Source organism: Pseudorca crassidens, chromosome 2 (assembly GCF_039906515.1).
Source record: "Pseudorca crassidens isolate mPseCra1 chromosome 2, mPseCra1.hap1, whole genome shotgun sequence".
In the NCBI taxonomy this organism is placed as follows: domain Eukaryota; kingdom Metazoa; phylum Chordata; class Mammalia; order Artiodactyla; family Delphinidae; genus Pseudorca; species Pseudorca crassidens.
In genome coordinates this window covers 108,814,830-108,839,377 of record NC_090297.1, presented here as the reverse complement: position 1 = coordinate 108,839,377, position 24,548 = coordinate 108,814,830, and the positions used below count along the sequence as shown (strand labels likewise).

General features: G+C 41.8%; 1 protein-coding gene and 1 pseudogene across 3 annotated transcripts in view; both read right to left on the bottom strand.

Moving 5' to 3' along the window:
• Positions 1-24,548, bottom strand: part of TUFT1 (tuftelin 1) — a 43,829-nt gene that overhangs the window by 16,997 nt on the left and 2,284 nt on the right. For 2 of the 3 annotated variants that reach the window (XM_067727774.1, XM_067727775.1), the window contains exons 2-3: positions 3,585-3,659; positions 3,070-3,171 (exon numbers count right to left, since the gene is read on the bottom strand). In XM_067727774.1, coding sequence (XP_067583875.1) covers positions 3,070-3,171; positions 3,585-3,659 — 177 coding nt within the window. The remainder of the gene's footprint in view (positions 1-3,069; positions 3,172-3,584; positions 3,660-24,548) is intronic. The other variant, XM_067727776.1, reaches the window with a different exon arrangement.
• LOC137220380 (small nucleolar RNA SNORA11) lies at positions 24,249-24,371 on the bottom strand (annotated as a pseudogene).

Here is a 24,548-nt window from a genome sequence, read left to right as displayed (position 1 = left end):
AAGAAAGACAAGTATCATATGATACTGCTTATATGTGGAATTTAGAAAAATAAAATGATACAAATGAACTTATATACAAAACAGAAATAGACCCATAGAAAACAAAATTATGGTTAGCAAAGGGGAAGTGGGGGGGAGGGATAAATCAGGAGGTTGGGATTAACATATATATACTACTATATAAAACAGAAGACTTCCCTGGTGGCTCAGTGGTTAGGAATTCTCCTGCCAATGCAGGGGACATGAGTTCGACCCCTGGTCGGGAAAGATCCCACATGCCACGGAGCAACTAAGCCTGTGTGCCACAACTGCTGAGCCTGCGCTCTAGAGCCCGCGAGCCACGACTGCTGAGCCCATGTGCAGCAACTACTGAGGCCTGAGTGCCTAGAGCCCGTGCTCCACAACAAGAGAAGCCACTGCAGTGAGAAGCCTGCACACCGGAACGAGGAGTAGCCCCTGCTCACCGCAGCTACAGAAAAGCTGGCACACAGCAACAAAGACCTAACACAGACAAAATACATAAATAAATAACCAACAAGGACCTACTGTATAGCACAGGGAACTATACTCAATACTTTGTAATAACCTATAAGGAAAAAGAATGTGAATCACTTTGCTGTACACCTGAAAGTAACACAACATTGTAAATCAACTCTACTTCAATAAAAAGAAAACTCCAGTTAAATTAACTCCACACAGGCAGCCTCATACACTGCTGGTGGAAGGGTAAATTGTCACCACCTTTCTGGGTGGCAATTTGGTAATTCCGATCAGAAGACTTAAAACTATATTTAGTCTTTGGGGGCTTCCCTGGTGGCGCAGTGGTAAAGAATCCGCCTGCCAATGCAGGGGACGTGGGTTCGATCCCTGGTCTGGGAAGATCCCGCGTGCCATGGAGCAACTAAGCCCGTGCACCACAACTACTGAGCCTGTACTCTAGAGCTCGTGAGCCACACTACTGAGCCTCTGTGCCATAACTACTGAAGCCCACGTGCCTAGAGACCGTGCTCCGCAACAAGAGAAGCCACCGCAATGAGAAGCCCGCACATGGCAATGAAGAGTAGCCCCTGCTTACCGCAACTAGAGAAAGCCCATGCAGCAACTGAGACCCAACTCAGCCAAAAATAAATATAAATAAAAATTTTAAAATAAACTATATTTACTCTTTAACCTATCAAATCTATTTCTGGAAATTCATCCTAATGAAATAAATTTAGCTAAACTAGCATAAATACTCCCGTACATATATGCAAATTCATGGAAAGGGGGTTGTAAAAGGGGATTTACACATTTTTCTCTGTATACCATGCTTGAATCTTTAACAATTGAGAAAGTAGTTCTTTATCACTTGTATTTTAAAGCACATTCACAAATTAGTAACATATATGCTCGACAAAATATTGTTTATGGCTGTAAAACATGGAAATAGACAAAATGTCCAACAATGGAGGATTAAAGAAATTATGGTATGTGTATACTAGAACACTAAGCACCCATTTATGGATACAAAGATGTTATAAACTACCATTAAAGGTGGGGCAAGCAGGGGACTGCCCTGGTGGTGCAGTGGTTAAAACTCCACGCTCCCAGTGTAGGGAGCCTGTGTTCGACCCCTGGTCAGGGAACTAGATCCCACAGGCATGTCACAACTAAGAGTTTGCATGCCACAACTAAGGAGCCAGTGAGCCACTACTAAGGAGCCTGCCTGCCACAGCTAAGACCTGGTGCAACCAAATAAATAAATAAATATTTAAAAAAAAAAGAAGAAGAAGAAGAAAGAAAACGTAAAAACAGAAGAAAAACCCACAGAATGGGAAAAAATTAAAGATTTTTTTCGAAATCATATATCTGATAAGGGTCTATTATCCAGAATATATGAAAGAACCCTTAAATCTTAACAATTAAAACACAATTGAATTTTTAAATGAGCAAAGGATTTGCATAAATATTTCTCCAAAGGAGATATACAAATGGGCAATAAGCATAAGAAAAGATGTCATCAGGGAAATGCAAATTAAAACCACAAGATATCACTTCACATCCACTAGGATGGATATAATCAAAAAGATGAACAATAACAAGTGTTAATGAGGATGTACAGAAACTGGAACCCTCATACATCACTGATGGGAATATAAAATGGAGCAGATGCTTTGGGAAAAAGTCTGGTAGTTTCTCAAAAGATTAAATATAAATATAGAATTACCATATGAGCTAGCAATTTCACTACTGCTAGGTATATACCAAGAGAACTGAAAACATATGTTCACCCAAAAACCTGTACATGAATATTCAGAGCAGCATTATTCATAAAAGATAGTGGAAACAACCCAAATGTCCGTCAACTGATGAATGGGTAACAAAATGTGGTATATTCATTCAAGGGAACATGATTCAGCCGTTAAAAGCAGTGAGTACTGATGTATGTTACAACGTGGCTGAACCCTGAAAATACTGTGCTAAGTGAAAGAAGCCAGACACAAAAGGCCACATGTTGTGTGATTCTGTTTATATGAGATGTCTAGAAGGGGCAAATCCATAGAGACAGAAGGTAGATTGGTGATTGCCAGGAGCTAGAAGGAGTGACTGAAAATGTTCTGAAATTAGTAGTGGTGGTGGTTGCACAACTCTGTGAATATACTAAAAACCACTGAATTGTACACTTTAACCAAGTCAATTGTATGGTATGTGAAGTACATCTCAAAAAGCTGTTTTTAAAAAAGAAATAACAAAAATTGTTTTAATTTTTAAAAATAAGTTCCATAAACACACTTCCCACCGGTCTCCACAACTTCCAGCAGCTAAACATGGACAGTGGATAAGCACCTAGAAAGGTCATCCCATCCATCCCCATGCCCGGGGCCGGGTCGCACCAAAGTCACTACAGACTGACTGTGGTCTCCTGGTGTTGATTAAGATCCTTCCAGGAGATGGCCAGGAGCTAGCATTGCAGGTCTGGTTCTTCCTAGTCAAGCCACAAGGTCCCTTTGACGAAGTCAGCCGTTCCCTCTCCCATGTCTATAGGAAGAAAGAGAGGAGGGAGAAACAGTGGAGGTGAACTAAGCTTACCTTAATGATCTCTTCATGTCCATCGTTGGACTCCACCAGTTCTGAGGCCAGAGAATGACCAGATGAGCGGCCGGACACCATGGCATAGGTCTTCCTGCCGGCCTACCGGAGAGAGAGAGAAAAGTGGCTCAGAAACCATACGACAAGCACAGAACTTCTGCCCCTCAACCAATGTAGAAGAACTGCTCCTCAAAAGACTTGAAGGGTTAGTCCGATTTTCCCCTCCAAAAATTCATTTCAGAACCTCTACCAGAAGCCACAGGATGAACACAGCAGCAACAAGAACACAGGACGGGGAGAATTAGTTGAAATTGCAGGTTAGTTTTAATTTTAATAGGGGTCTCTCTATCCCCCAAAGCAGTGCACAATGCTGAGGTCAGCTGGGGGTGTCTGAAAGGAGATGCTCCCGGGCAGCAGAGGAGGTGGCTCCAGCCAGCACTGGGACGAGGAGTCGGCAGCAAGGAAGGAGAACTGGCGCAGGGGAGGAGGCCTTGCCCCACCAGAAACCTCAATACCTTCTGGGCTATGCGTTCAAGTTCATCTCCTGTCAGTTCACCCTGGAGAGTCAGCCTGAGAATGTCCACGCTGCCCTAATAATGACAATGACAGCAACAATAACCTCTTACCTTTATAGTCTACTACCAGTACACATGCACTTTTGCCAGCCCTGTGGAGTGGGCCTTATTATCAGCATTTTACAGGCAAGGAAAGCTGAGGTCCGGGGAGGTGACATCAGCTTATCCAAGATCAGTTCACTCTTAGGTGATAAGGATGTCTCCGGGGACTTTGACAGTGCTCTTTACAATGCACGGAGACTACACAGCACCCTGCTCTGTGTGGTTGCAGAGGGGCTACCCTGGTCCTTGGATTACAGGAAGCACATTGCATGCACTCTCCTTTCCCCAACCCTGAAGACAGCATCCCTGGATTGGTCATCCCCAATCCAGAATTTCTGCACCTGACAGCCAACCAGGTAGTTATTGATATATAAGACTAAGATATCCTTCCAGAACCAAACCATAGGAAGGTACATGAATCCAAACCCCTATTTCTATAAGCCACACAGAAATTATCCAAATGAAAGCAGGCAATACAATAGATCAGCCTAACTTCAAAGGGAAAAGCAGATGTTCTTTCATAACTCAAAGAAGTTTTAAAAAACACATTGTGGGGAGGGTGGGAGGGAGGGAGACGCAAGAGGGAAGACATATGGGAACATATGTATATGTATAACTGATTCACTTTGTTATAAAGCAGAAACTAACACACCATTGTAAAGCAATTATACCCCAATAAAGATGTTAAAAAAAAAAAAAACACACATTGTGAGCAAGATAGAAAACCCGAGAGGGAAAGCATGCAATAAGAGGGAAAAGTGGGGGGCTGGAGATTTGGAGAGATAATAACATTGAGAGAGAATCAGCAAGGCAGAGTGGACCAAATCCTGCCAATAACCCATGTTATGTGTACAGGTGGACAAGAGGCTTAGCCACTCTGGGCCTCTGGATCTCACTGGAAAAATAACGGTTGGAATAAGTATCTCTAAGGCTCCTTCCAGCCTTGATATTATGGCAGCATAAAAGAGGAGTATATGCCTCTCCCATCCAACGATGGGAAGATGGGTGCTGAACTAGCCAAGATGCAAGTGACCTTGAGGTCATCTGGTCATACCCTGCCATAAGGTCCAGAAGTATAAATGCCATCTTACTCTTAACACATTTTAAGGAACCCTCCTAACCTTCCACATGTCTGCTGGAAAGAAAGAAAGAAGAAAGAATGGACTCTGCCCAGAGAGTTGGGAGAAGCTTTTCTGGGTAGACAATAGTCCTTCCTACACAAGAAAGAGTGAATTGGTGGAGAAGTAATCAGTCTCTGTGGTCAGCTACTTAACTCGCAGTGTTCTCGCTATAAAATGGGAATACCATCCAACTGAGGGCTTTTGGTTGAAGAGTAACTGAAAATGTATGGAGGTTGTTCTCTGCCACATAAGAGGGAGGTACTCAAATATTAGCCTCCTCCCACTTCTCGGAATGAACCCAAATTTAAGAAAAATGGAAGACACTTCCACATGGCCCTTAAGCCTTCCCAATCCTGGCAATGTAGCTAGTTTTACAAAAACACTTAATTCCTACCAAATAAAAGCCAGACCCTTAGTGTGGCATTTAAGGCTCTCCACAGTCTGAGTCAACTCACATCTCCTGCTACTGCTCTTCATTGCCCCTGGTCCAATACGTCCCATGTCCTCCCACTTCTGTAACAGTGCTCTCATCATTTCCTTTGCCTTAAATGTTCTTTACAATGACTATACTACCCAAAGCAATGTACAGATTCAATGCAATCCCTATCAAACTACCAATGGCATTTTTCACAGAACTAGAACAAAAAACTTCACAATTTGTATGGAAACACAAAAGATTCCAAATAGCCAAAGCAATCTTGCAAAAGAAAAACGGAGCCAGATGAATCAGGCTCCCTGACTTCAGACTATACTACAAAGCTACAGTAATCAATATGGTATGGTGCTGCTGCAAAAACAGAAATATAGATCAATGGAAAGGATAGAAAGCCCAGAGATAAATACATGCACATATGGTCACCTTATTTTTGAGAAAGGAGGCAAGAATATACAATGGAGAAAAGACAGCCTCTTCAATAAGTGGTGATGGGAAAATTAGAATACTCCCTAACAACATACACAAAAATAAACTCAAAATGGATTTAAGACCTAAATGTAAGGCCAGACACTATAGAACTCTTAGAGGAAAAGATAGGCAGAACACTCTATGACATTATAAATCACAGCAAGATCCTTTTTGACCCACCTCTGAGAGAAGTGGAAATAAAAACAAAAATAAACAAATAGGACCTAATGAAACTTAAAAGCTTTTGCACAGCAAAAGAAATCATAAACAAGACGAAAAGACAGCCCTCAGAATGGGAGAAAATATTTGCAAATGAAGCAACTGACAAAGGATTAATCTCCAAAATTTACAAGCAGCTCATGCAGCTCAATATCAAAAAAACAAACAACCCAATCCAAAAATGGGCAGGAGACCTAAATAGAGATTTCTCCAAAGAAGATACACAGATTGCCAACAAACACATGAAAGAATGCTCAACATCACTAATCATTAGAGGAATGCAAATCAAAACCACAGTGAGGTATCACCTCACACCAGTCAGAAGGGCCATCACCAAAAAATCTACAAACAATAAATGCTGGAGGGCTTCCCTGGTGGCACAGTGGTTGAGAGTCCGCCTGCCGATGCAGGGGACGCGGGTTCGTGCCCCAGTCCGGGAAGATCCCACATGCCACGGAGCGGCTGGGCCCGTGAGCCATGGCCGCTGAGCCTGCACGTTCGGAGCCTGTGCTCCGCAACAGGAGGGGCCACAACGCTGAGAGGCCCGTGTACCACAAAAACAACAACAACAACAACAAAAACAATAAATGCTGGAGAGGGTGTGGTGAAAAGGGAACACTCTTGCACTGTGGGTAGGAATATAAATTGGTACAGCCACTATGGAGAACAGTATGGAGGTGCCTTAAAAAACTAAAAATAGAACTACCATACGATCCAGCAATCCCACTACTGGGCATATACCCTGAGAAAACCATAATTCAAAAAGAGTCATGTACCACAATGTTCACTGCAGCTCTATTTACGATAGCCAGGCCATGGAAGCAACCTAAGTGTCCATCGACAGATGAATGGATAAAGAAGATGTGGCACATATATCAAATGGAATATTGCTCAGCCATAAAGAGAAATGAAATTGAGCTATTTGTAGTGAGGTGGATGGACCAAGAGTTGTCATACAGAGTGAAGTAAGTCAGAAAGAAAAAAACAAATACTGTATGCTAACACATACATATGGAATCTAAAAAAAAAAAAAAGGTTATGAAGAACCTAGGGGAAGGACAGGAATAAAGATGCAGATGTACAGAATGGACTTGAGGACACAGGGAGGGGGAAGGGTAAGCTGGGATGAAGTGAGAGAGTGGCATGGACTTATATATACACTACCAAATGTAAAATAGATAGCCAGTGGGAAGCAGCCACATAGCACAGGGAGATCAGCTCAGTGCTTTGTGACCGCCTAGAGGGGTGGGATAGGGAGGGTGGGAGGGAAACACAAGAGGGAGGAGATATGGGGATATATGTATATGTATAGCTGATTCACTTTGTTATAAAGCAGAAACTAACACACCATTGTAAAGCAATTATACTCCAATAAAGATGTTAAAAAAAAAAGTTCTTTCCTCCCATTTTCACCAGGGGCATCTGCAAGTCCCTCAAGAGCTTGCATTCAATTGCCACATCTTCCATGACACTTCCCTACATCCTGTGGGAAACACATACTCCCTTCCCTGAGCTCCCTCTGTATCACAGGGCCTCTGGTGGCACGTGCCTCTAACTTATTTGTGATCCATGAGGAATTACCCCTTCTAACTGTTAACTCCTTGTTGGCAGCTGTCTGCCACAGCCCCTAACAAAGGTAAGTATTTTCCGAATGCATAGTGAGTGTTCCATGACATCTAGGTCAAAAGAACATTACAAAAGAAAGAAGAAAAAATAATTTCAAAATAGCCAGAGTGGCTGCCAACTCCTTTTCCCCAGGACGCAGGCATGCATTCAGATTAAAACACAATCTCAGGAGTTCCCCGGTGGTCTAGTGGTTAGGATTTGGCGCTTTCACTGCTGTGGCCTGGGTTCAACCATGGTATTCTAATTGGAAGAGCACAGACAACTAGGCTGGATTTGGGCCCTGAGAGGTCATCTCCTCTGTTCATGTCATCAGAATTCCAGTTGCAGACAAGAAAGAGAACAAGTTGAAGAAGTATTCAAGGAAATAATGGCTGAAGCTTCCCAAATTTGGCAAAAGACGAATCTGCAGATTCAAGGAGCTCAGCAAACATGATAAACCCAAAATTCATGCCAAGATATATTGTAATTAAACTTCTGATAACTAAAGACAAAGAAAAAATCTTGAAAGCAGCCAGAGAAAAATGACACCTTACCTACAGGGGGAAAGCACTTTGAATAACAACAGATTTGTCATCGGAAACCATGAAGGCCAGAAGAAAATGGGACACTATTTTTCAAGTGCTGGGGAAAAAAAAAAAACCTCTCAATCAATTTTTTCCCAGGAAAAGTATTCATCAGGAATGAGAGGGAAATCAAGACATTCTCAGGTAAAGGAAAACTAAGAGAATTTCTTACCAGTAGACCTACACTAAAAGAATGGCTTTGAAAGTTCTCTAAACAGAAAGGAAACAATAAAAAAGGAATCTTGGAACATTAGGAAGACAGAAACAACATGGATAGCAAAAACGTGGGTTAATCCAATTGGCTTTCCCTCTCTCCTTAAGTTTTCTACATTATGTTTGATGATTGAAGCTAAAAATTATAACCCCATCTGATGTTATTCTAAATGCATACACAGGACATATTTAAATTAATTATAAATGGGAGAGGGTAAAGGAATGTAAAGGAAGGCAAGGTTTCTATACCTCACTTAAACTGGTAATACTAGAGCAATCACTACAAAGTCTATACAAAGAAATAACACTCAGAAACACTATAAATGAATCAAAATTGAATCCTAAAAAGTGTTCAAGTAACCCACAGAAAGGCAGGGAAAAGAAAACAGAGAAATGAAGAACAGAGAGAACAAACAACAAACAAAAATAAAATAGCAGACTTACCATACCAATAATTACACTAAATGTACATGGTCTAAATACATCAATTAAAAAACAGATTGGGGCTTCCCTGGTGGCGCAGTGGTTGGGAGTCTGCCTGCCGATGCAGGGGACACGGGTTTGTGCCCCGGTCCAGGAGGATCCCACGTGCCACGGAGAGGCTGGGCCCGTGGTCCATGGCCGCTGAGCCTGCGCGTCCGGAGCCTGTGCTATGGGAGAGGCCGCAGCAGTGAGAGGCCCATGTACCGCAAAAACAAAAACAAAAACAAAAACAAAAAAAACCAGATTGGCTGGAATTCCCTGGCAGTCCAGTGGTTAGGACTCCACACTTCCACTGCAGGGGGCCTGGATTCAATCCCTGGTTGGGGAACTAAGATCCCACAAGCCACGTGGCCACGGCCAAAATAAATAAATAAATAAAATAAAAAACAGATTGGCAGAATGGATTAAAAAAAAATGACTCATTATATGCTGTCTATAAGAAACATACTTTAAATATAAAAATATAGGCTGGTTGAAGTAAAAGAATGGGAAAAGATATATCATGCAAATATTAATCAAAGGAATGCAGGAGTGCTGTATTAATATCAGATAATTTAAGCTCTCACTACAAGAATTTAGAAAAAGAACCAAACTCAAAGCAATCAGGAGGAAGGAATTAATAAAGATAAGAGCATGAATAAATAAACTTTAACACAGAACAACAATAGAGAAAAATCAATGAAACAAAGAGCAGTTCTTTGAAAAGATCGATGCAAATCATAACCTCTAGCAAGACTGACAAAGAATAAAAGAGAGAGACATAAATACCAATATCAGGAATGAAATAGGATATTTCTACAGATCCTGCACATATTGAAAGTATAAGGTAATACTATGAAAAACTCTATGAACATAAATTCGACAATTTAGACAAAATGAATCAATTCTTCAAAAAATACAAACTACCACAGCTCATCTAATATGACATAGGTAATATGAATAGCCTTATAACTATTAAGGAAATTAAAGTCATAATTTAAAACTTCTCGAGAGTTCCCTGGTGACCTAGGGGTTAGGATTCCAGGCTTTCACTGCCGTGGCCCAGGTTCAATCCCTGGTGGGGGAACTGAGATCTCACAAGTGTGTGGCGAGGCCAAAAAAAAATATTCTCAAGAACTATCCGGGCCCAGATGGCTCCACTGAGAATTCTACCAAATATTTAAAAAATTAACACCAATTCTATTTCTACATAATCTCATCCAGAAAATAAGAGGAGGGAACAAATTCATTTCATCAATCTATTCTTATTGTGTGGCACCAAGACCAGACAAAGACAATTTTAAAAAGAAAAAAACAAATAAACAGACTACAAACCAACATCTCTCATGAATACAGAGATTTTACTCTCTAACATTTTGTCAGAACATGGGTAAAAGACATGAAAAGATATTTCACTGAAGAAGATATACACATGTCAAATAAGCATATAAAATAATGTTCAGCATCATTAGTCATTAGGGAAATGCAAATTAAACCCACAGTGAGATACCACTACACACCTATCAGAATGATTAAAACAAAAAGTACACCAAATGCTGGCAAGAAGGCAGAGAAACTGGATCACTCACACATTGCTTGTGGAAATACAAAGTGACACAACCACTCTGAAAAATAGTTTGCAATTTCTTTAAAAACTAAACATACAACTACCATATGACCCAGCAATTATACTCCTGGGCATTTATCCAAAAGAAATGAAGACTTATGTTCACACAAAAACTTGCACACTAATATTTATAGAAGCTTTATTTGTAATACCTCAAAACTAGAAACAACCCAGATGCCCTTCAGTAGGTGAATGGTTAAACAAACTGTGGTACAGCCATACCATGGAATGCTTACCATTCAGCAATAAAAAGGAACAAATTATTGATGCATGCAACAACAATTTCCAAAGAATTATGCTAAATGAAAGAAGTCAATCACAAAAAGTTACATACTATACGATTCCATTTATGTATTGATAATAGTCTTGAAATGGCAAAATTATACAAATGGAGAACAGATTAGGGGTTGCCAGGAGTTAAGGAGAAGATGGAGATGGGAAGGAAGTGGGTGTGACTCTAAAAGGGCAACCTGAAGTATCTTTGTGGTGATGGAAATATTCTGTCCCTTGACTGTATTTATGTCACTATCCTGATTGTGACAGTGTACTATGGTTTTGCAATATGTTACCACTGAGGAATGCTAAGTAAAGGGTACAGAGATCTCTATTATTTCTTTTAACTGCATGTGAATCTACAACTGTCTTTTTTTTTTTAAAGTAATACTTCCAGGGCTTCCCTGGTGGCGCAGTGGTTGAGAGTCCGCCTGCCGATGCAGGGGACGCGGGTTCGTGCCCCGGTCCGGGAGGATCCCACATGCCGTGGAGCGGCTGGGTCCGTAAGCCATGGCCGCTGAGCCTGCGCGTCCGGAGCCTGTGCTCCACAGCGGGAGAGGCCACAGCGGTGAGAGGCCCGCATATCGCAAAAAAAAAAAAAAAAAGAGTAATACTTCCAGAGATAAAAATTAAAGAATATAATGAAAATAGTTACAATCCTGGACTTCCCTGGTGGCACTGTGGTTAAGAATCCGCCAGCCAATACAGGGGACATGGGTTCGATCCCTGGTCCTGGAAGATCCCACAGGCTGTGGAGTAATTAAGCCCGTGTGCCACAACTACTGAGCCTGCACCCTAGACCCTGTGAGCCACAACTACTGAGCCTGCGCTCTAGAGTCCGCGAGCCACAACTACTGAGCCCGCGAGCCACAGCTACTGAAACCCATGCACCTAAAGCCCATGCACCGCAACAGAGTAGCCCCAGCTCACCGCAACTAGAGAAAGCCTGTGCACAGCAACGAACACAATGCAGCAAAAAATAAATAAAATAAATAAATACATTTATTTTAAAAAATAATTATTATAATCCTACTACTCCAAAATAGTCACTATTAAAATGTTAGTGTATTCCTTATAATTTTTCTATGTATATTTTTGAAAGGCATACTACTATATACAGTTATATACTTGCTTTTTTCCCCCTTTAATATTTCATCATGAATTTCCATCACATTAAACATTCTTCAGGGACTTCTCTGGTGGCACAGTGGTTAAGACTCTGCACTCCCAATGCAGGGGGCCTGGGTTCGATCCCTCATCAGGGAACTAGATCCCACATGTATGCTGTAACTAAGTGTTTGAATGCTACAACTAAGGAGCCTGCGTACCATAACTAAGGAGCCCTTGGGCCACAAATAAGGAGCCCACGTGCCACATCTAATGAGCCTGCCTGCCACAACTAAGACCCAGCACAACCAAATAATAAACATTTTTAAAATAAATAAATATTCTTCAAAATTTGCTTTTAATGGCTACTAGTATTCCACGAATAGATCAGACTAATTTATTCAGCCTACCCCCACCCCAGTATAGGTTCCTATCAACTTTTTGCATTTTATTTTTTATATATTTACTTTTTTATTTTAGAAAATATATTTTATTTTGATAGAATGACATGATACACAGCAGTACCTAGATCACCACCAGATTTGCTGCCTGGTCCATTACTCCTCAAGCCTAACTTGATTTTCTCTCTTCTTTGCAGAAAAAGAATAGCATTTGGAACAGTTAGACCTTGGCTCAAGCACTGGCTCCAGCTTTTATTTGTTGTGCGTATTAATTTTATTCTCCCTCAGCCTTAGTTTAGTATTAGGTAAGATGGATAGTACAACATTTAAGTGAGAACACAGTGACTAATACACAGTGAGAACACAGTGACTAATACACAGTGACTAATAGACATACAAAAATGCCAGTTCCTCAAATTTGACATAATGCTCCTCTTTAAAATATTTTCCATAAGCATATTCCATATGCTTACAGGTTAAAGTAATATGCCTTGTCATGGGAAAAGATGCATATTAACTCCTACTTCACACTATATACAAACATTAATTCCAAGTGGATTATAGATGTACATGTGAAAAGCAGAACAATAAAGGTGGTTTTTTTTGTTTTTTTTTTTTCCGCGGTACGCGGGCCTCTCACTGTTGTGGCCTCTCCCGTTGTGGAGCACAGGCTCCGGACGCGCAGGCTCAACGGCCATGGCTCACGGGCCCAGCCGCTCCGCGGCACGTGGGATCTTCCCGAACCAGGGCACGAACCCGCGTCCCCTGCATCAGCAGGTGGACTCTCAACCACTGCGCCACCAGGGAAGCCCCAGTAAAGGTTTTATAGGAGAACACGTTCATGGCCTTGGAAAGGCAAAATTTTTCTTAACCACAGCACAAAAAAAATCCTCCCCATAAAAAACTGATACATTGGACTATATTAAAATTCTGAACTTTTGTTCATCAAAAGACACCACTAAGAGAGTATGACAACCCACAGAGTAGAAGATATTCACTCTATGACTATCTGACAAAGGATATTCAGAATACATTAAGAATTCCTACAAAACAAAAAGACAAAAAAACAATGTGGTATCCTGGACTGAATCCTGGATCAGAAAAAGGACATTAGTGGAAAAGCTGGTGAAATCCAAATAAAGTCTATAATTTAGTTAATAGTATTGTATCAACATTAATGTCTTAGTTATGACAAATGCACCATGGTTATTAAGATGCTAACATTGGGGGAAATTGGGTGAAGGGTATATGAGTATTATCTTTGCAACTTTTCTGTAAATCTAAAATTATTTCAAAATAAAAAGTATAATTAAAGAAAGAAAGTGGAGAGGGAGACAGAGTGGTGCCCAACAGAAAAATGGGCAAAAGACTTCAATAGATACATTACATAAGAGGATATCCAAATGTCCAATAAACATATGAAAAGGGTTCCACCTTATTAGTCATCATCATCAAAGAACTAGAAACTAAAACCATAAGGCGAAACCACAAACTACTCATCAGAATGACTAAAATGAAAAAAAAAAAATACCAAGTTTCCGGGGCTGTGGAAAAATCAGAACGGATGGTGGGTTTGCTCATTATCACAATCACTTTGGAAGTATCTACCAAAGATGAACACATGCGTACCTTATAACACAGCAATTCCACACCTGGTTATCTACTCAACAGAAATGCATACATACTTTCCCCATAAAAAACATATACTAGAATGTTCATAGTAGCATTTTTCATAATAGCCAAAAGCTAGAAATTACCCAAATGTTTTTGGAGTAGAATGGATAAACTGTGATACAGTCATACAACAGAACACTGCACAACAATGAAAAAGAGTGAATATGCAACATGGATGAACTTTACAGAAATGTTAAGCAACAGAAGTCACACACAAAAGTATACTATATGATTCCACTTGTATAAAAAGTATAAAAGCAAGCAAAACTAATACATGCTTCAGAAGTCAGGACAGTGGTTACCCTTGAGGGTGGAGGGTAGGTAATGACTAGAAGGGGACAAGAGGGGGCTTCTTGACGATCTGCTTCTTGATCTGGGTGATGGTTAGAGAAATACATCCAGTTTGTGAAAATTACTTGACTGTACATATATGATATATGCACTTTTATGTATGTATGTTATTGTTTAACATACATAAATGTATGCTTTTTTTAAAAAAAGCAAACAAAAAAATTTAAAACGCCTTATTGTAGCATTAAAGTCCCTGCATGATCAGACCTATCACAGTGTATATCACATAATGTCTTGACTCCCACCAGTACCCCACCTGTACCCTACATTAGCTATCCCAAACGTTCCTGATCCAATTGCAGGAAGGCATCCAAATCCAAATTTCTATTTCTGTTGATGAGTTTTCCAATGCAATACACACTCCCACCTCCCCACAAGTGTACATGTCGTTTTCTCCTCCAGGGATACGCTTCCCTCCCTTGCCTCCTTGGAGAATTCCCAGTCAACCTTGAAGGCTCAGCTCTAAGGGTCCGACCCTAGCACTCCTTAGTCAGAGCCTGCTCCTGCAACCACTGCACCCTACATATCCTACACTGTAACACTGGTCCCCTTCCTTCATAACTACTTATTCATTCATCTCCCCAATAAAATCATAAGCTCTCTGAAGACCTCGATGGCTTATTTAGTACAGTGCCTTGCTTAGAGCGGGCATATCAAAGAACATATGTTGTGTGAATTTCAGGTAATGTGGTCCAGGATTTTCCCAATTCTCTTTCTTTTGAGAACATTAGATTCCTCAGTTTAGAGAGGCGGTAGGGAATACTGGAAAAAAGCAGACATGAAAAGGGGAAAACAAGAAAAAAAAAAAAAAGAGCAAAGACCAAGAAAGGCAACACTAAGAAGAAATATAAGTGGCTAATAAATATATGAAAGATGCTCAACCTTACCAGTAATCAAGGAAATGCAAATGAAAATAATAATGAGTTATCATTTGGGGGGAATTTCATTAAATTCTGAGTTAAAAAGTGTAAGATGAGACACATAGAAGTATGCTCACAGCAGCACTGCTTGCAACGGCAAAACACTGGAAACAACCCAAATGGTGCACTGACAAGTAAATGGATGAATGCAATATGGCATATTAGTACAATGAACTACAGCTACACGCTTTGACATGAAGGAATCTCAAAATTAATGTTATATAAAAAAGTAAGCAGTAGAATATAGATACCATGTATACAAGGTTCAAAACATGTCAAACTAAGCAAGATATCACTTGAGCATGCAGTAAAAGCATAATAAAAAGCAAGAAAATAAACACAAAATTCACAAATTCTATGGAGGAAGCAGAGGGGTTATGATCCAGAAAGGACCCCAGGGGGCTTCAAAAGTATGGGTAATGTTCTGTTTCTTAACCTGGTTGTTCAGTACACCAGGACCATTTTATTGCTTTGCTTTAAAACTTCCCATATAGGGACTTCCCTGGTGATCCAGTGGTTTAAGACTCCGTACTTCCACTGCAGGGCGCATGGCACAGTTCGATCCCTGGTCATCAGGGAACTAAGACCCCACAGGCCACACGGTGTGGCCAAAAAAAAAGAAAAAGAAAAAACTTGACATATACACAAGAATCCTTTCTTGCTTTTCAGTAAAGCGAGTGAGTTACTTCACGTGAATCCTACAGAAATATCATTTTTATTTTTTTAAATATTTATTTATTTGGCTGCATGGGGTCGTAGTTGCAGCATGCGGGATCTTCGTTGCAGCATGTGGGCTCTTTGTTGAGGCGCTCAGGCTCTAGAGCACGCAGGCTCAATAGTTGCAGTGCTCAGGCTCTCTAATTGTGGCGTGCAGGCTCAGTAGTTGTGGCGCACCGGCTTAGTTAAGCAGCATGTGAGATCTTAGTTCCCCAACCAGGGATCGAACCCCGGCTCCCTGCGTTGGAAGGCAAATTCTTAACCACTGGACCACCAGGGAAGTCGAGAAATATCATTTTTAGATCAAGTGACTGGCAAATTTTAAAGATACTGATAATACCTAGGGTTGGTGAGGATGCAGGGAAAAAGACTAATCTCCCATGTATATCGTTGGAGATTATAAAAGTATTTTTAGAAACTAATTTGGTGATATTAATAAACAGTTTGCATATTTTATAAACCCTTGGAGTAATTCAACTTTTACGAATATGGCCTATGAAAATCCATGCACATTTGCCCAAAGATATGTGTGTAAAACTGTTGACTGCAATACTCTTTACAATAGTTAAAGACGTGGAAACAGCATAAATATTCTTGAGTAAGTGAGTGTGTGAGTCAAGTATGGTAACATCCACACCATGAAATACTACACTGCTGATAAATAAACCTCTATAAATTGACAGGAAAAGACCTCCAAGACATATTAAGTGAAAAAAAAGCAAGTCACAAATTCATTCATAAAATGTGACTTCTTATTTATTTAAGTACACACATATGTTCATAGTATTGGTAATTGCCGGTTCCTAAATAAAGCAATTACTACATGCTGAGCCCTATTAGGCACTGTTCTAAGTGCTTTACATGTATTAACTCATTTAATCCTCACGACACAACTATATGGTAGGTATAAATTCCCATTTTATAGACAAGAAAACTGAGGCACAGAAGTTAAGTATCTTGCCCAAGGTCATATAACTAGTAAGGAGCAGAGCCAGGATTCAAACCCAGGCCCTGTGGCTCCAGAGTCTGTGCTCCTACCCACCATGCCACGTTGGCAATTCTTGAAAGTAAGCACAACAGAAAAGCACTGAATTCATATACACTAAGCTAGAGAAAGTCAAGGGAGTCAAGGGACTCCTAGATATTTTATCTAAAAGTAATCATATAACATGTGATCCTTTGTGACTGGCTTCCTTCAATTAGCATGTTTTTAAGGTTGATCCATGTTGTAACATGAATCAGTATTTCATTACTTCTTATGGCTGAATAATATTCCATTGTATGGATATATTATGACATGTTCATCGTGAATAAATGTGAGTGGACTTTGGGGTTGTTTCTTCTTTTTTTTTTTTAACTTTTATTGGAGTATAGTTGATTTACAATGTTGTGTTAGTTTCAGGTGTACAGCAAAGTGAATCAGTTATACATATATGTATATCCACTCGTTTTAGATTCTTTTCCCATGTAGCCCATTACAGAGTATTGAGTAGAGTTCCCTATGCTAGACAGTAGGTCCTTATTAGTGGGTGGTTTCTTCTTTTTGTCTATTGTGCATAATGCTGCTATGAACATTTGTTTACAAGTTTTTATGTGGATTTACATTTTACTTTCTCTTGGAAAGAAATACCTAGGATTGGAATTGCTGGGTGAGAATATTTGCGTTTTAAAAGGGGATTCATCTGGAGTCATTGATGCTTACTCCAAAGGAATGAATGAATTCTAAAATGGTGGAAGCCCTGGCTCTGTGACACCTGGGTGGGGAAGAAACTCCTGGGCAGAGGAACCATTCAAGTTTGGTGACTGCCTGTTCCTTCCACTCATGAGACCTGCCTCAAGCTCAGCCCATAAATTCCTCCTCACTCCACTCCATCTCCCCCATTCATTGCCAAGTTCTCACCTTCAGGAGCACTACAGCTGATGTCTCCAAGCCTGCCAGGAATTTGGGGAATCCTGGGCTCTGTGGGAGGATCTGGGTGAGGAGGCTTACCCAGTCACCAGGCTTTGGGCGCCAAAGTTTGCCCATATTTCTCCCGGGTGGGAGTAGTGGGGCGGTGTGTGCACGCAGATGGTTTTGGTTCCACACACGCGTGCTCAGAGCAGGTGGGACAGGTTTCCTCGCTTGCTGGTAATTGTGGTATGTGCCTCTTTGGGTCATGATGCAGAGTCTTGTGAAACACCTTTGTCTCCTAGGGGTGGGGATGTTTAGTTGAGGGAACAGGTATGCGCCAGGGAGGCTGTTGGCCCAGATTTAAGCCTAGCCAGCAGGGGCAGGAAGAGGAGAAGAAAATACAGGGGAAAGAAGAGGAAATGGTCTTCTAGGGCCTGGAGGCAAAGAAGCAAAAATCACAAAGCAAGGTAATCAGAGACTAGAGAGGGGAGAGGGTGCTGGGGACCTGGGAATTCCAGGCTGGCTGGGCACTAGGTGGGTTTCGTGAAGGGAGATTGGCTGAGCAAAAGGGTGTCTTTCTCAGAGTGGAGAGTTCAGGAGCCCACCTCCCTCTATGTACACACTCTCACTTCCAGGCCCTGGTGTTTCCCTGTGCTAGGGATCCAGGGAATGAGAAAGGCTGCCCCATTTAGGGTGCCACCCTAAATCCCTTTTTCTCATTTCACCTCCCAGTCATCCTGGTCAGCCCTCTGCATAGAGCTTGTCCAGCCCATGCCTCTGGGCGGGTAGCCAGATAAAAAGCAAATACCTGTTCTGTTGGCTAATCTGGGGAGGAGCAGGACTGATTCTTTGTGCCATCCCCAAGAAAGCACCATCTCTGACCTAGAGAGCCCTGCAAAAGGCAGGACCAAGGGTACCTGAGATCTGTGAGCTGAGTGCGTTAGCAGTCTCAGCCAGGAGAGGGTCATCCCCCAACCACTGCATCCGGCCTCTTTGACTTTATTGGGGCTTTCCTCATCCTGACCTCTTGGGAACCATTGTTTCAAGGTGCTGGCTATTCCCATTTCTCAGAAGGGGAAAATTGAGGTGGCTGCTGCTGTAGCAGCTTGAGAGACCATGTACATTCCCGGTGGGAACAGGGAACAGGGTTGAGGGACAAAATGGTGGAAGAGTGGGTTATATAGGGAGAGGATAAATTAAGGATGCTGGTTTGCAGCTCAGGGGCAATCTTCCACTTCCCTTACTTCCTTCTCGGAGTCCCTTGATCCTCACCTGCCATCCAGTCCTCATGGCCCTCATAGCAGCCTGGGGAGTGGGAGCTGGGGAAACGTATTTTCCCATAGATCTTTCCCCTATTCACATGAGCCAGTGATGTGAGAACCTCCGGGGCCTCCCTGATATATCTCCGTATCGCTCCTCCTCAGCGTCTTGATCTCTAAGCCCTCAGCTCTGTGTTGACCCCCTCCCCACTCTGAGGAGTGAGTCACAGCTGCAGATTTGTTTGAACAGAGTGGAGAGGCTGCCTATAATTTGGAGTTGGCTGGGCTTCTCCCCAGGAATGTTTATGAGGTTAGAGACTGCTTACCTTGTGATTAGCTCTGCTCCTTTTTCCTTAGAGAAGATGGCTCCCCTTCCTATCTTGCCGTTCAGAGAGCACCCAGTGGGGACCACCCTGCTAGACATCTTGGGGTATTCCTAAAGCTCCCTGGAGCCTGCTCGCAGCCTCGGGGTCACTCCAGCCCCAGAAAACGACCAACGGCACCAAGCAGAGAGGGGCCTGGGTTTTCCTTCTTGGCTATGGTTTGGGGTCGTGGGGTGAAGTCTGTGGCCTTACAGGCCGGATCCTCTGGTCCTAGAGGATGAGGTGCCAGAGAGAACCCTAGATTTAGTCACGGGCTTCTTTTAGACAGTTTGTCTCACCTACTCTCCTCCCTTGCGGTCTTTCCAGAGCTCCTTGGGAAAGTTAATGCTGCCTTACTTTTGTGAAGTGATTTATGGTTTGCAAAGCACTTTCACACTGTTCCTACACATCTACCTACCCTGCCTAAAGTGTAGGCAAGGTAGGTATTATTACCCCCATTTTGTAGATGGAAAATTGCCCGGAGAAATAAAATGATTTGCTCAAGGATTAGTAGGGGTCGGACTCAGATCCCACCTCTAAGTTTAGTACTTTTTCTTTCCTTCTCTTTATTTTATATATTTTATTATAGGAATGTCACACAAATACATTTTTGTCTCTTTCTCATAGAGAAAGAGACTGATGGGATTGGGGGGGTGTTGGAAGAAAACAGGGAGTGACTGCTAATGGGTCAGGATTTCTTTATGGGGTGATGAAAGTATTCTAAAATCAGTTGTGCTGATGACTATACAACTGTGAATATACTAAAAACCAATGAACTGTATACTTTAAATGGGTGATATGTACAGTATGTGAATTATATCTCAATAAAGCTGTTATAAAAAGAAAATGAGGCCTATAGTAAGCGTTCAGTAAATTACAGCTTTAGTTTAAAAAAAAAAGAGTCGGGCTCAGGAAAGACTTGGTCTCAGGAAAGACTTGGTATGTAACTAATGCAGCTTCTGAGGTCCTAAAGGAATGACACCTATTCCAGGGTAAAGACAAAGGTTCAGACTGCAACTGATATAAAATTTCAAATCCACTCAGGCATTGAGAGAACCTCTCTGGCCTAGACTGACCAACATAAAAAAATGTAGAGAGGACTGGTGGTGGGTGGGGGAGGGGAGAGCAAATATTCTAAGGAAGGGTAACACTGATAGGATACTTGAAGGGAATCACTTTATCAGAGTCCAGTGCATCATGGGATACCAGCTGCCTTGGCCATGATTTCTGAAAAAGGAGGAGGAGGAAAGGAGCCCAGAGTGGGATGCTAAAATATGAACCCTGACTATATCACTCTAAGACAGTCCTGGCTGAGTTGGGACTAGCGAAGGTTACGCAGGTCTTCACTCTGGGTCTACCTATAGGTTCCTTCTAATCCTCAAGACCCTCCACTGGTAGAGGAAAGGGGAAAGGAACATGTAAGAGCAAACATCAACATAATGAGAAGGAGCAAACCTTGACCAGACCACAGAGTTCCCAGACTCTTTCTCCATCCCTTGACCGGGGGAAGATAAAACACTAGCCAGTAAGTAACAGAAAATAACAACTAACATCTGAGCACCTACCGTGTGCCAGGCATTGTGCTTAATGGTTCACATGCATTCTTCACAACAACCTTATGAGAAGGGTGCAATTATTATCCCCATTTTAAGGAGGAGGAAACTGAGACAAGAGATAAAGTAATTTACCAAAGTGATCTTGGGCAAAGCAAACGCTGAAGCCCTGACTCTAGTCCACTGGGTCAGATTCCCAGAACTAGGCTCTTAACCACAATGTTATTAATAGAATCATAGTTTAGTCAAAAATTGTGATATACCAAAAATGGGCAGAAGACCTAAACAGACATTTCTCCGAAGCAGACATACAGATTACCAACAAACACATGAAAAGATGCTCAACATCACTAATCATTAGAGAAATGCAAATCAAAACCACAATGAGGTATCACCTCACACTGGTCAGAATGGCCATCATCAAAAAATTTATAAACGATAAATGCTGGAGACGGTATGGAGAAAAGGGAACCCTCCTGCACTGTGGGTGGGAATGTAAATTGCTACAGCCACTATGGAGAACAGTATGGAGGTTCCTTAAAAAACTAAAAACAGAGCTACCATATGACCCAGCCAATCACACTACTGGGCATATGCCCTGAGAAAACCGTCATTCAAAAAGATACATGTACCCCAATGTTCATTGCAGCACTATTTACAATAGCCAGGACATGGAAGCAACCTAAATGTCCATTGACAGATGAATGGATAAAGAAGATGTGGCATATATAGAATGGAATATTACTCAGCCATAAAACTGAGTTATTTGTAATGAGGTGGATGGACCTAGAGTCCATACAGAGTGAAGTAAGTCAGAAAGAGAAAAACAAATACCGCATGCTAACGCACATATATGAAATCTAAAATAACGGTACTGATGAACCTAGTGGCAGGGAAGTAATAAAGATGCAGACATAGAGAACAGACTTAAGGACACAGGGGGAAAGGGGAAGCTGGGATGAAGTGAGAGAATAGCATTGACATACATACACTACCAAATGTTAAATAGATAGCTAGTGGGAAGCCGCCGCATAGCACAGGGAGATCAGCTCGGTGCTTTGTGACCAACTAGAGGGGTGGGATAGGGATGGTGGGAGGGAGACTCAAGAGGGAGGAGATATGGGGATATATGTATATGTATAGCTGATTCACTTTGTTATAAAGCAGAAACTAACACACCATTGTAAAGCAATTATACTCCAATAATGATATAAAAAAAGTTGTGGGGCTTCCCTGGTGGCGCAGTGGTTGAGAGTCTGCCTGCCGATGCAGGGTACACGGGTTCATGCGCCGGTCCGGGAAGACCCCACATGCTGCGGAGCGGCTGGGCCCGTGAGCCATGGCCGCTGAGCCTGCGCGTCCGGAGCCTGTGGTCCGCAACGGGAGAGGCCACAACAGTGAGAGGCCCACATACCGCAAAAAAAAAAAAATTGTGATATAATTTCTTTGGGAAGATGAGAGAAGGAAAAGGGAGCATGTAAGGAGTGGGAGTATAAACCTTCCTATAATTCCTACAATAGGAAGTCAATGATGTCTAAAACTGATAAATCATAAGCATACTATTTAGAAACATGGCAGTAAACACTAGAAAGAGCTAAAAGAGTTAAAAGTGGTAACTTCCATGGGGCAGGCCTTGGGTAGGGAACTGCTTACAATTTTCTTTTAAAGGCCTTTTGATATTAATAGATCTTTTTAAAATCATACACATGTATTCCTTTGATAAAAAATGATTAAAAAGGAAAAAGAAAGAAAATCAGAGATCATGCCAATCAAAGTCTACTGTTGCTCTTGCCACAGTTTCCATCCTCCTCCACTGATAACAGCACTTGGGTTTGGCTTTGGAGAATCTCCCTCCTTCACTGGGCAATCCGGTGGGCCTGTCAATCAAGGAACCCCAACATGCCCTGGCCAAGGGGGAGAAGGGGCCAGTGACACCCTCTTGGAATCTTGAGCAGAATGGCAAAAAGACCTAAAACAGCTGGAAACACTTCACCCAGAAGCAGAAGCCCTCCATTAGTACCTTCCACTTACCCAGGCCCCAGGACTCCCTTGGTTCGGACTTTTTAAGCTCTCCCTTAAATCCTCTGTGTTGCCCATTTCCGTCTAATAAATTCCTCTGTTGCTTAAGTTAGCTGGAGCCACTCTCTATTGCTTATAATAAGGGAACTTAAATGGGAATGTCTAAAAAAAATGAGTTTGAGGTTTATCTGTGCTTTTATTTGCCAGTGTAACTCACTACAGTGGTTTGCAAACTTTTTTGACCTAAAAAATACATTTTACATCACAATCAAATAAACACACACACACACATATATATAATATGTATACACAGACATAACTGAAACAAAAGTTTTGCCAAAATGTCTACCCTAACACTCTGAGAGTGTTAATTCTATTTCTTTTTTTTAAGACTTTATTGTTTTTAGAGCAGTTTTAGGTTTACAACAAAATTAGCAGAAAGGTACAGAAATTTCTCATATACATCCCCACACACATGCATAGCCATTATCAATATCATTCACCAGAATGGTACTTTTTAACCAAAGATGAACATACATTGATACATTGTAATTACCCAACATCCACAGATCACCTTAGGGTTCACTCTAACGAAGTGAATGGTGCTGCACGTTCTATGGGTTTGGACAAAGGTATAATGACATATATCCATCGTTATAATATCATACAAAGCATTTTCACTGCCCTAAAAAACTTCTGTATTCTGTATATTCATCTCCCCTCTCCCCACAGACTCCTGGCATCCATTGATCTCATTACTGTCGCCATAGTTTTACCTTCTCCAGAATGGCATATAGCTGGAATCTCTTTCTTCCTTTTTGAAAAGAGAGTTCAAAGCCTTTATGCCTATAAGACCACTCATGGCCCACCCATGCATGGACTAGACAGGATCTAAAAGGCAAACTCGGGGCTTCCCTGGTGGCGCAGTGGTTGGGAATCTGCCTGCCAATGCAGGGGACACGGGTTCGAGCCCTGGTCCGGGAGGATCCCCCATGCTGCGGAGCAGCTGGGCCCGTGCGCCACAACTGCTGAGCCTGCGCTCTATAGCCCACGCACCTAGAGCCTGTGGTCCAAGATGAGAGAGGCCACCACAATGAGGGGCCTGTGCGTGGCAATGAAGAGTAGCCCCCGCTCATCATAACTAAAAGGAAAGCCCACGCGCAGCAACGAGGACCCAACGCAGCCAAAAATAAAAAATTAAATAAAATTTTTAAAAAAGGCAAACTCTTCTAATACTGCAACTTTTCGTCTAATATTGAGCCCTTCCCACTGGTCCTGCCCAGTAGAGGTACAGGGGGACACCTGTAGGGTATTTATTTATAGGAAGGCCACAAGTTTTGAGCCCCTTGTTACAATGATTCCTGTTGGGTGTGTTGTAAACAGAGGAATCATTTCTTCCGGCTTCCTGCTCTGAGCACATCTATTTCTTTTTTAACGCTGGTTCTGACCCACTAAGTTGATCTCAGTGATTATGCGATTATGATCAGCAGTTTGAAAAAAAAAACACTGGCTCCCTGTACCTGCCACATCTACCTCCAACAATAAAAGCAACCCAGAGAATGCATTAGCCATATTTCCATGTCCATGTGCAGTGCACTGA